A 12457-nucleotide genomic window follows, 5' to 3' on the forward strand; every position below is an offset into this window, starting at 1 on the left:
TAGAGACGTTTTGTTTTTACTCACTCTGGCCTGAGAGAGGATGGCCTGGGCCTGGGCCTCCTGAGCTGAGACCACCGGACCCTTCTCCCCGTCCCCACCAAAACGGAACTGTGGAAGACACACACACACACACACACACACACACACACACACGCACACACACACACACGCGCGCACACACACACACACACACACAGGTTATGAACATACATGATAAACTCATGTTGATTTGTCCTCTTAGTCTGTTACTAGGAACACTTACCGGCAGCATCAGCATGGTACCAGGGGGTCCAGCCAAACCATCAGCTCCAGGCAGACCAGCACGACCAGGAGGACCCTGAGGGACACACAGAGTACTATCAGAGGTATAACTGAGACGTGTGTAAGAAACAGTAACACCTGAGGAGAACTTCAGGATGATACAGATGGAGGTTTATGTTCAAATACACACAAAGTAAAACCTGCAGGACTTTCACGAGTACCACATACTGCACGCACCTCTCAGGAGTTTTCGGGTCATAACTGAACTTCTGAGTTGAATTTAAAGAATTAATGAAAGGGAATAAATCACTGCTGCGATTCTACTCTTAAGAAAGGCTCCTAAATCTGAGTCCTTTTGGTTAAATTAAGCCACCACATCAGCTGTTTACAGAGGCAGTAATACAAACAGAGCCACACACACACATACACAGGAGGTGTGCTGTTTGTTAGTTTGAATAACTCCTCCTCCTGCAGGACACACAGCCTCAGTGTGCATCTGTAAGCCATGCGTCTGTCTGCAGGCCAACACCAACATCCTCCTCCATGAATACTAGTGTGTGTGAGTGTGTGTGTGTGTGTGTGTGTGTGTGTGTGTGTGTGTGTGTGTGTGTGTGTGTGTGTGTGTGTGTGTGTGTGTGTGTGTGTGTGTGTGTGTATTGCATGTGTGTGTAATAGTCCATAGCTCAAACTCTAAACCAAGAAAATTCTGGTGCACAAATCACTCATCGTCTAAACTCAAAGTTTCACAGGACTAATGAAGCTGCAGACTCTCTCTCATCTGTCACACCTTTTGAAGTCTTACCTGTTTGTGTGAATGATGAGTACCCATGCAAAAATCAACGTGTAACCCCTAAACCCTAACCCTTTTAACCCCTAAACCCTATTAACAATAAAAAGCACAAGCTGATAATAAACTTTAACCCCACACTATCTAAATCCTGCTCTATGGTGACTCACGGCTGAGTGCTTACTGAACTGGGTTTCTACCTGATAAAAATATGTCTAGATAAATGTTTGGAGCCAACGTTTGGAACTATTCCCACACTGGTTTCTAAAGATGCTACAACTGGTCTGTGAAGTTTTATGAGTCCTTACATACTCTCTGTTAGTCCTCATCTTCCAATCAAAAACAAACACTTCATGTTATACGGCCGTGTTTTAAATAAAGATAAACATCTTAAATGTTTGTTATGTATGAACAGTACAGTGTGGCAGAGTGTGTAATTTAATAAAAATCCAACATACACAGGACAAATCAGAGCTGCTAAAGCTTGATGTTAGAGTCTTCACACAATCTCATCAGACAGGATATAATACCTTTATGTCTCACTAAGTTTTAAACTAACATACAGATATGAAAGGCAGAGTGAGTGACTGTTTTTGAACTCCTTACATTAATACAAGCCGTAAGAGGCTTTGCATCGTGCAGCTCTGAGGTCCTCTGAGTGTCCTCGGCTGTGATCTTTATTAAACCTGTTTCTTGTTTGTGTCTAACATGCAGAGCCTTTCTTGTCTGCAGGTTCCCAGTGAGGGATTCTTTGTGGCCTGATTGTGAGTACGAAACGCTTGTTTAAACACATAACTCAAGTAAAACGTGCTTTGTTTTTTGTTTGACCGGGTTTCATCAAATGGATTAATGAAGGGCCACCAATAATGCCGTAACATCCCTGCAGAATCACCCGACACTGACGTCGGAATAAAGACATCTTTAAGAGTTTTTAGCTTGTTTTGGGGACATTCACTCAATCTTACCCTGTCACCAGGATCTCCAGCAGTGCCTGGGGGTCCTTGAAGGCCTGAGGGACCTGGAAGACCCTGAAAACACACAAAGAGCTAAGTCAGCAAACAGCAGCACACACACACTCAGTCTGTGTATGAAATAAAGCAGCAGAAATGACGCAGGAGGGAGAGGTTGACTCACGGCTGGGCCGGGGGATCCTGGGGGTCCTTCGATCAGCATACCCTTTAAAAACAAACACACAGTTTCACACCACAGACACAACGCTGGGCCACAGGCGTCCAACAAACACAATCAGGACGAGTCGACTGATTTCTGCTGCAGGTTCTGGGTGTCAAAGTGACCCTCTATAAAGAACAGACGCCACTGTTCCTCATCTTTCCTCCGTCATGAGGCCATAACAGTACCTTTAAATCAGACCGTGGTGTACTGGTCAGTATGTAAAGCTTGTGGATTGCTGGTTTGACTAAAAAGACTCCTCCCAAGTGAGACAAGGAGGCGCGCAGAGAGACGCGCGGGATGTCCGTCTGTACTTCACAACCATCAACGTTACTGCAGGCTAGCTAGCAGGATAACAAACTCCCCCTGGTGGACACTGATGGTACTGTAAGAGCTATGACACTTGTAGCTCGTATAATGAAGCTTCAGACTAAACTGTATTATAAGATGTCTCATAAATTTTTGGGAATAAACCCAAACACATATAGGGTTAAAATGTTTCTACACTCATCGGATCACTTTAGCACATCAGTATGGACTCTTACAGGTTCAATGACAGCGGGCTCTCCCTTCTCTCCCTTCTGTCCGAAAGCTCCTCCAGCACCAGCGACCTGCAGATACAGAGCGAGCACACAGGTGACATTATTTACACAGTGGTTTTAGTCCAGGTGTGAGTGATGAGGAACGAGGAAGTCAGGCCAAAGGAGGAGAATCAGAAATCAGTCATCAACATGTACTCAGTTTAAACTACGAGCTACGAGATGCAGGGAGTGAATCATTCCACTTCAGAGATCCAGACAGATGAGAGGTTAGTACTCAGGAGTCAAACAGACCTCTGTGTCAGTGGACTGCCATTCTGCAGCGTGGCTGATGCAATATAATACACATTAAACACACATATTCTTGTGCTAATAACGGAGGGTAAGAGATACTGAGTGTCTCCTTTTCTACTCTGTGTGTGTAGAGGGTTAGAACACCTCTAACGTGTGATTGTTTGAGTTTAGAGCAGTGTTTACTTGTGACGGCTGCATCTCCCTCAACCTTTAGTCGCCTATTAAGAATAGAAATGCCTGAAGCGTCGAGTAGAAGCTTCTGCAGTTTCTGTCTCTCCCTCTGGGCAGGCCGCTGCACATGAGCAGCAGGGCGGCCTTCAGGTGTGTCAGCGTGCATGTGAAGCGAGCTAATTCAGCGAGTAAAATGGTGGGGAGGTCGGCTTTTACTTATTATGGAAATAATCCTATTTCTTTGACTTTTGTTCAATTTAATATTGCGTCTGTCATTCCTGATATCAGAGTTAAGAGCCACAAAGGGGCTTCCATTCTTGTTAACGTGAGAGGACTCTAACATCCTCTTCCATCAACAAGATCTCAAAGTTTACAGACTCATCTTTGTGTCGGATTATAATCTGGTTGCTTCTAATGCACAAAAGTCAAAATGTGGAAACATGAAGACTAATTTATGATAAATGTGTTCGTCTAATTATTTCTAAAACAAGTTAACAAACTGTGAGTGGTTGGAAAAGGCTGAGTTCAAAAGTTTAAGCAGTGAAAGCATTCTGATTACAATAGTGTGTGTGTGTGTGTCTGTGTGTGTGTGTGTGTGTGTCTGTGTGTGTCTGTGTGTGTGTGTGTGTGTGTGTGTGTGTGTGTGTGTGTGTGTGTGTGGCAGACAGCTGCCTCTGAGTTATGAGCTAATTGCTGTGCTAACAGGGAGGGATACGAGACTGCTGGGTAAGAAGGCGGAGAGGAGAGGGAGGGATCAGATCGGAGTGCTGAGAGATATGTGGGTGTGTGTGTGTGTGTGTGTGTGTGTGTGTGTGTGTGTGTGGAAGGGGTGCAGGTTGGCCCGACATGCGATGATTGATGTGTGTGTGGAGAGAGGAAAATGGAAGAATTAGATCAACAAACTGAGAAGGAATCACCTTTTGTAAAAAACACAGACACATGCATTTTCTCTTCCATCATTAAATCGTCGACCACACCCGATGAGACTCGACACACCAACGACACATTTACAAGCATCAGACTATGAAGGCGTGCACTGGAACACAGAGGGAGTCCGTTCATGCTCACACCCGTCAGTCACCGGGTCGGGGTGTGCTACTTACGGCGCTCTCAGACACGTCGGTTTCCGCAGCGACCCCGGGCCCCACCTCATCATCGAAGGGCTCTGCCGTTTTGGACGGGTCTGTGCCATACTCATCATACGTCCCGTAATCATACAACCTGTTGTCCACCGTGCCCAGGTCATACTCCTTCAGGTCATAATCCTTAAAGTCGTATGCTTCCACACCAGTGTGCGGGTTGTCCACCGTTTCCGGGACAACGCTGGGCTCCGGAGCAATGGGAGGGTCCTCGGGGACAAACGCACCAACAACATCCTCCTCCACAGCCTTTCAGGTGTTACCAAAGCAACCAATGAAATGAGGATATTAGTGAAGCTGTAAAGGTTTAGATGTTATGAAAGCAAATCAAGTTTGATGCGTAGAAAACTGAATTTAAACACTTTTCTTATTCTGCTTCAAAGAGGAACCCTGGTACTTTAAACCTGGGTCCTGGTTTTTACGCACGTGGGGGTCTAAAAGACTTCTAGGAAGGAGAAGAAGTGGTGGTGCTCACATGGATTTATTCAGTCTGCAGCTGTAACACAGGCTGTAATGGTTGCAGGATAATCCTTGGAGGCACATGAACATGATAAAAATACGTCCACATATAACATGCTCCACTGCTCGCTCATCAAGGCCGCTTCAGTCCGTCGATAAAAACAGTCATTTCACCTACTGCTGCAGGTTACTGACTGAACCAGACAGCAGAAGACATGTACTGGGTAAGATGACTGTTTCTATCCATGGAGTCTGTCGGCTCTGGGGAGAACGATGCAGTGAGTGTTTCTGATTAAAAAAGCATCTTCTCCGTCTCTAGGGATCCGTTCTGTATCGTGTCAGACACTCAGAAAAAACAATTTGAGCATGTCAGGGCCAAAAAATACGACCTTCAAGTGGACAGATCCATCACAGCTCGCTTCACAGCTGCAGGATGAAGAGATCCATTGGAGCAACTTTCTGAACTAACTCTTCTGTTAACCCACAACATGTGTAAAAGAAAAGGCCATGTTTAGACCGAATGCACAGAATGCATCCAGATACAAACATCATGAGAGTCAAAATCAACATTTCTCCGTCAGATGACACATCTCTGTTTCTGCTTTTGGTGCACTCTGTGTTTGGTTTCAGGACTACTACCACTTGGCAGACTGTGGCTGTGGATTTAGATTTGGAAAAGTGACAGATGGATGTAATTACACAGTTTGTTTAGGCAGGACTCCATCACGCCAAATTATTTATCCAGAATTGATCCTGTAGAATCACATCCACTTTGTCAAACGCTGCAAAAACAATGCACATTCATTCCTGACTGGCAGACTGCAGCCCGGTTTGTCATGGTTCTGTGAGAGTGAGCAGAACTAGTGATCAAAGCAGGCTGACAGCGATGGACAGAGCACGCTGTAAAACAGATAACCTGCAGAATGATGGACTGTGAGTGGCTGAGAAGGGCTCTGTTAGGATCCTGGTTAAAGCTGCAGCTCTTGTTCACTCTAGAAAACAGATCTGTGCCCCTTGTGACAAGGGATGAAGGGTGGTTTCACATTGGGGGACCATGGCCTGGATCTGAGTATGCTTGACTCCAAAGTCCTGATTTATGTGATCAGTGTGAACACAAATGTACCGTACTGAGTCCACTTAAACATCATAGCTGACAGCTGGCTCTTACAGGTACTCTAATTCTAACTCCATCTCTAGTCTCAAGTTGCTAACAAACTGTGAAGAAATCTGCAACATAAAGAAAATAAATATGCTAACTGCTGCTCCCCCAGAAACCCTGAAGTGTAAAGTGAGAGCCGACGGCTTTAGAGATTGTGCACTGCTGTATCAGACATTTCATTGCTCTTATTGGTTGAAGCACCCAGTGGGACTTACGTCTGAGCATGCTGATAATGATGAGATACATCAAACTGAGTGGATTGACAGAGTCTGCAGCTTTAACCAGACATCTATGACAAAAAGCATCTGATGATCTCTGCAGTGCACACCTTTGCAGAAGAAGTTTAAAGGGACTCCTCTGTCCATCATGTCTGCCACACACACCAAAATCAAACCAGAAAGACACATCGACTCGTCTGAATGGTTGTGTCTTTGTGATTTCATACCCCCGTCTTTCCTCTGGTAAAATCTTCCCGGCTCACATTTCCCAAATATTCAAACACACACTTGAAAAGGTAGAAGGGAACGAAGATGAAAATTACCTCGCCGGGTCCGTTCGAGCCCAAGGGGGACTGAGTCTGAGAACCACCTACAGTTCCGTAGTCAAAGTCTGTATTGTAATCTCCTTCTACAATGTTTGGCTGAGTCATGTTGAAAAAAGGAAAGAGATATAAAGCAAGGGTTAACACAGAGGCTCACACCAGAGGTTATTAGCTAGCGCTCCTTCCAAGCTGGCTACGGACTCTTGCTACTTCTACACAGGAGAGGTTAGCGAGCTCTACGTCTGCCATCTCAGATTTTTCCTCCAGGCAGAAGAAGATCTGGATGGCTTTGGTCTTTTTTTCTCTATGTGAACGTTTACCCTAAAATTGCCTCGGGGTCGAGCTGGTGCTGTGGCCTGGTAGCCAGGCATCTGTCGCTTCTTCTTAACGGCAAACTTTTTAGCTGGTGATTTTTTGGAGGCCAAGAAGTTTACTGGCTTGGCCTTAGTTTTACTGAGGGACTTTCTGGTCCTCTTCTTTTTCACGGAGACACTACGTTTCTTTCTCTGGAAGGATGGCGGCGACAAAGAACACCAAGACAAACATGGAACATTCAAAAGTGGAGATGATTCAAAGGCACAGTGCACGATTGTTGTACAGAGACTTTCTTACACGCTGTCGGCAGCATCCCGGGTTCTGTAGTTAAAAAAATGTAAACCATGCACAACAACTACAAGGGCTGCACACTTAATGCTAACCATGTTAATGCTGTCTTTATCGTAACAGTCTGCAGAAAGCTGCTGTACACCAACTGAGGACTGGACCTCTTATACAGGACAATCTGGGCCATATATACAAGTGACTTTCTGAGGTGGATGCAAAAAAAAACAAAACACAGGATTTGCGGTACAGCGACTCTTAGAAGCGATTGCACGAGTTAAGACAGCTTTGGCTGCAGTTTCCAAAATGTAAAACAAATGTTGCTGAAATCTCAAAATGTGTGCAATAGTTTTAAAGACATGCTGGAAAGCAAAAACAACACACAAAGCAGATGATATGTCACAGTCAGAGAACGCAGCAAACTCATGGATGAGAAACAAGGAGCACCGACATAAACAGTATGTTTACCTGCACACCCAAACTTCTACCTGAGCTGCCTCAATGTGAGGGCGGAGTCAGAGGAGGAAGAGGCGGGGCTCCACTGAGGCTGGGTAAAGTTTCAAAGATGACAAAGAAGCTCAGGGCGGCACAATAAATAGAGATGTCATGGTTACCGCAATGTGAGGATTCACAATAAATAAAATACAAAGTGCATTCATCGTTTTGGCTGCTCGGTACTTTTCTGTTTAGATCCTTTCCTTATGCATGCCCAGCCCTAGTCATGACATCTGGAGGGGACAAAGCAACTTCATGATGGTGCAGTTTTGGGTGTGCAGGTAAACATAACAACGAGACACGCAGACAGAACACAAGCCAAACGCACACACTGATGGTTAACAGACAAAAAGAGACATTACAACAAACAAACGGTCATTCTTTTCCTTTTTTCATTTACCTGCGGATCAGAATATTCATCGGTGGGAACGGTGTCAGTGGCTCCTTCAGAGTAATCATAGAACTGAGAGTAATCTAAATCATCAGTAGTGTACTAGAGCGGTGAACAGAGAGAGAGAGAGAGAGAGAGAGGTCTGAGTGTTAGTATTAGCAGCATGGAGATGATACATGAAGACACGTATCATCATGAGCATCCTGCAGGTTCACACAGTTAATAGCCATTTATTCTCAGGGTTAGAGGTTTCATACTTAGTGTCACATGTGAAGCATCATATAAACTTCTGGACGACACACAATGTGATGCCGTCATGTGTTATAATCATTTTTAACAGATTAACATAGAAAGAGGCCGACTCCGTCTTTAATAATCTAAACCAAGTGTTATGACACATCCTGGGATAATGATCTAAATCTGAGGAACAAATGAGTGAAAGCACGCTGAGAAAAGCAGCGTGTGTCTACAAACATGGCGGCAGATGGCACGTTTAAAAGCTCATAAATAAAGAAAACAATGGGAAGAGCTCAAAGGCTAAAACACCGGCTGCTTTTCACAGATCCTGTAATGGAACTTTTTCTCAATGGAACACTTCAGGACTGCAGCCAGATTAAAGGCGTCTGATTTAAAGAAAGTGCAACCTAACTTTGATTTTTAAGAGACTCTTTCTCAAAAAAGGCGGCAATAAAACGACAGAATATAATTACATAATAGGAGAGGAAGTGCTGGGAATGTCCTGAGTTGTAGAAAGTCATATAAGTTTATCACTTCATGCTGCAGCTTGGACGTGGAGTCTGAACATGGCATCACGTGCAGCTGATTAAAAATGATGCATTGTTTGGCAGCTTGTGATTCCAAAATGTCACACGGCTGAATGTCCAGGATTCAGCTGGCACTGACTTGGATCAGGACGCCACGACGCAATTTCATATCAGTCAGTGTCCAAGATTGTTTCACTGTGTTGCTCATAATCATCCTAATGATTCATGGAGGAACACAGATGGAGTGTTAACCTGTTGCACTTCAGTCATGCAGATTTCACAGTAATAATATGTTACATAATCAACGGCGTCCTCGCTGCTGCCAGGTCTTGTTTTCAACTCTTACTCACGCATAAGCATCAAACGTGAGCAGGCGGGGTTAAAGGGCTTTTATTTATTACACTCTGAAAGAGTAATCCTGATTTTTAAATCTGGGCACTTTTTCTAACAGAGATCTAAACAGGCTATAACGTCTGTAGCATAATGGTTTATGGATCAAAGTGTGTCCACTCAAAGTTGTTGTTTTGTCCCTGTCAGGCTCCGGTTGTTATTCTTAGTGGCTGACAGGTAAAATCATGAAGAAGTAGTTGCATCGCTCTCTTCAAGCCACCAAACTCCTTTGAGAGAATCAGTGTTTTGACACTGCAGAGGCAGGGAGCTGTTAGTCTACTGTTGCCTCCATCTGTTAGTTTATTTCCGTAACTTTATGACTTTATATTTTACATTTAGATCCGACAAAGTGTTTCTATCATAATAATGAACAAAGTAAACAACCAAATGAGACAACACTCCTGACTTCTGCATGCTAAAATCTTTGTTTTTCAAATGGAGTCTGGTGTGAGTGTTGAGAGTGACGCAACAGCTGAATCTCTGTTATCAGACACTCTTTATAACAAGCTGATCCTTGCAGCTCTTTCAGCCTGATGCCTTGCTCCTGTGTAAATCAACCAGCTTTATAATGTTACTAAAAAGAACAAAAACGTCTTAAACCTTTGAGTCATTTAGATCACATGATGAAAAAAAAAGAGCCCAGGTTAAAAGAGTGAGAATTACCCTTTGAGTGTGTAACATGTAACTTAGAGAGAGAGAAGAAGGAGAGAGAGAGAGACGGGCCTGATCTGGTGCTCATAACGATGACACTCGCTGCATGAACCATCTCAGGCGCCGCGCTGTGCGCTTGGTTTAAGGCTGAAGTCTTGCCACTCCCCAAATCAAAGACATGGCAACAGGTATTTAACCTCTGACAGCTGATGGAAAACACCTGCCATGACATCACTAAAAGGGGTGTGGCCTGATGTGCTTTATGCACTTCAACTGTTCATCTAAGACCCTCACTTAAGGACACAACGTAATGATGCAATGAGCGCTAAAGACATGTTCCTGTCGGGTTATAACACTGAACAAGCCTGAGAGAATAAATTCATATAGATATTTTTGTTAATTGTCTTGCAACTGGCTGCCTGAATTATAATCATTCTCTACTTTCAATACTTGACGTGTTGTTTGGTTATACTGGAGATGTGCACAGAATATTTTAAGAGTTCTGCATTTGTATTTCTGCACATCTGAAGTCTCCTAATGCCATAAAAATATGCACAGATTGACTGGAACTATGTTGGAATCTGCTCAGCTGGACATATAACTGGATGTATTAAAATATGGCAGCTATATGTTTACAAATCATAATTAATCAAACCTGCAGAAAACTAAGGCTGCAAACTGAAAACCTCCTAATTGAGCTTCGATATGAAGATGAACAGAGTCATAATGAGCATATAAAACCTGATAAAATCAGCGAGTCATGGATTAGAAAACTGAAATCAATCAGGATCGCCTGGGTTAGTTCTCCCCCCGCCCTCCCTGGTTGTCTGACCTCCAGCTCCTCCGGCTCCTGGGCCTGCAGGGAGTCCCTGTGGGGGGTGTCACAGTCTGGGCTGTAGTGTTCACAGTAGTCGTACGCCGCCTTGGAATCGGCCACAATCATAAGCTGCTGGATGTCGCCCTGCAGGACACAGAAAAGAGACAAGAGTCAGTCTCAGGAGAAAGTTCGGATGAATGTTCTCCATGACGGTTAGGATCAAAATCACTGCGAGCAACAGGCACGTTCAGGCTGCAGAGACAAGAAGCTCAATTCTCGTCTTGCTCACACACACACACGCACGCACAAACAAACAAACAAACAAACACACACACTGGATCAGCTCCGGGTTTACTTCAGGAAATCAAACAAACACGTATCATGAAGAAGCCGAGCACAGCTGGCAGCAGCATGTTCGTTGTGACTTCTCGGCATGAAGAAAAAAAACAGCATAAATCCAGAATGACATCTGAGAATATAAACGTAAATCTGCTGATAGAAAATTCAAAACTTGCAGCTTTTATTTTGAAGAGATTAAGCCCATTAAAACCACAGGGTTAGTGCTGGTGTCTGATGCAAAAGAAGTCTTTGGGGACACGTGCTTTCTCAAAATCGATCATACCAAGTCACTTTAATCATCACTTGTCACTCTATCTTACCATTCTCTGCACATACTATCTCAATTCCCTGCAGTTTACTTTATCACTCATTCATTTTGTACTTGTATATACCCCCTATTTTTATTCATCTTATCTAATCTATTCTGTTTAATGTGTATTTTGTATGACCTTACTTGTCTGTGCTGCTGCAACACCCGAATTTCCCAAGTACTATCCTATCCTATCCTAAAATCTCCCACACAGAGGTGAAAAGCAGACAATACACAAAGGCTGTGTCTGAACAGTATTAACGTAGCCCACAGGAAAGAATCAACGACTCTGGTTAAGGAGAGTCATTGAAAGCACCATGTTCTCTCCGTGGTCGGGATGTGACACGGCTAGTTATCAGGCTCACTGTGAACACATTGTGGAAAGCATCTGGATTTTCTTTGGAGTCTGTAATTGCTTGAACGCAGCTCCTGGAGGCTAGCTTTTTAAGCCTTCATTGCAGAGACAGCGAGGGGGGGGGGGTTATTGGGAGGTGGATGACGGGGCATGTCTTTGGTTAGGATGTTTGGCAGGAGACAGCTCCGAGAAGCCGGAGCCCCAGAGGTGAAATCCAACTGAGACACTATACGTTGAAAAGCAGAATAGACAATTGGCAGCGAAACACAGGAGAAATGAAGCAGGCTGCAACTTGTCAAGAGAATGTGTGTGTGTGTGTGTGTGTGTGTGTGTGTGTGTATCCTCCCAGGGTGGAAACCACATCTATGGATCCTTTACATGAACCTCAGTGTAAACATCTATGTGCTAAGGCTTGTCCCTCCAGAAAACAAGCAGCTCTTTGAAACTTTCTCCGTGTAACCATCTATCAACATCTCATTGTACAGTTACAGTCTGACACTCAGAGATTCCTCCCTGCCTGCTCGAGTCGAGGAGAAACTTTAAATTTATTTCTCTCTCTGCCTGAGAGGCTCACAGTTAAAAATAAGAGTCAGTCCAAATCCAAAAAGGGGGACAAAAATAATCTGCACAGGATGAAAAAGCTACAGTCCTTCTCGGCTTTTGTCTTCCATCTCAAACATCAGTTCAGAAAGGTTTTATACAAAAAAAAAACGATCGAGCAATTGTCTTTCTTCAGTTGAGATTAGATTAGAAGTTTGGGTTTTGTTACATGCACCCCGAAACAGACAATCTCATGATGGCGTCCTGAGAAGGTGTTATTAGTCA

The 12457-nt window shown here is 44.0% G+C and overlaps 1 protein-coding gene across 1 annotated transcript in view; it reads right to left on the minus strand.

Moving 5' to 3' along the window:
• The window catches only part of col11a1a (collagen, type XI, alpha 1a), an 86350-nt gene that overhangs the window by 54245 nt on the left and 19648 nt on the right, over window positions 1-12457 (minus strand). The window contains exons 5-13 of the mRNA XM_065948716.1: window positions 10644-10772; window positions 8016-8108; window positions 6521-6619; window positions 4326-4610; window positions 2764-2829; window positions 2183-2224; window positions 2014-2076; window positions 263-337; window positions 25-108 (exon numbers count right to left, since the gene is read on the minus strand). Of these exons, the coding sequence (XP_065804788.1) occupies window positions 25-108; window positions 263-337; window positions 2014-2076; window positions 2183-2224; window positions 2764-2829; window positions 4326-4610; window positions 6521-6619; window positions 8016-8108; window positions 10644-10772 (936 nt within the window). The remainder of the gene's footprint in view (window positions 1-24; window positions 109-262; window positions 338-2013; window positions 2077-2182; window positions 2225-2763; window positions 2830-4325; window positions 4611-6520; window positions 6620-8015; window positions 8109-10643; window positions 10773-12457) is intronic.

This window comes from Labrus bergylta, chromosome 20 (assembly GCF_963930695.1).
Source record: "Labrus bergylta chromosome 20, fLabBer1.1, whole genome shotgun sequence".
In the NCBI taxonomy this organism is placed as follows: Eukaryota; Metazoa; Chordata; class Actinopteri; order Labriformes; family Labridae; genus Labrus; species Labrus bergylta.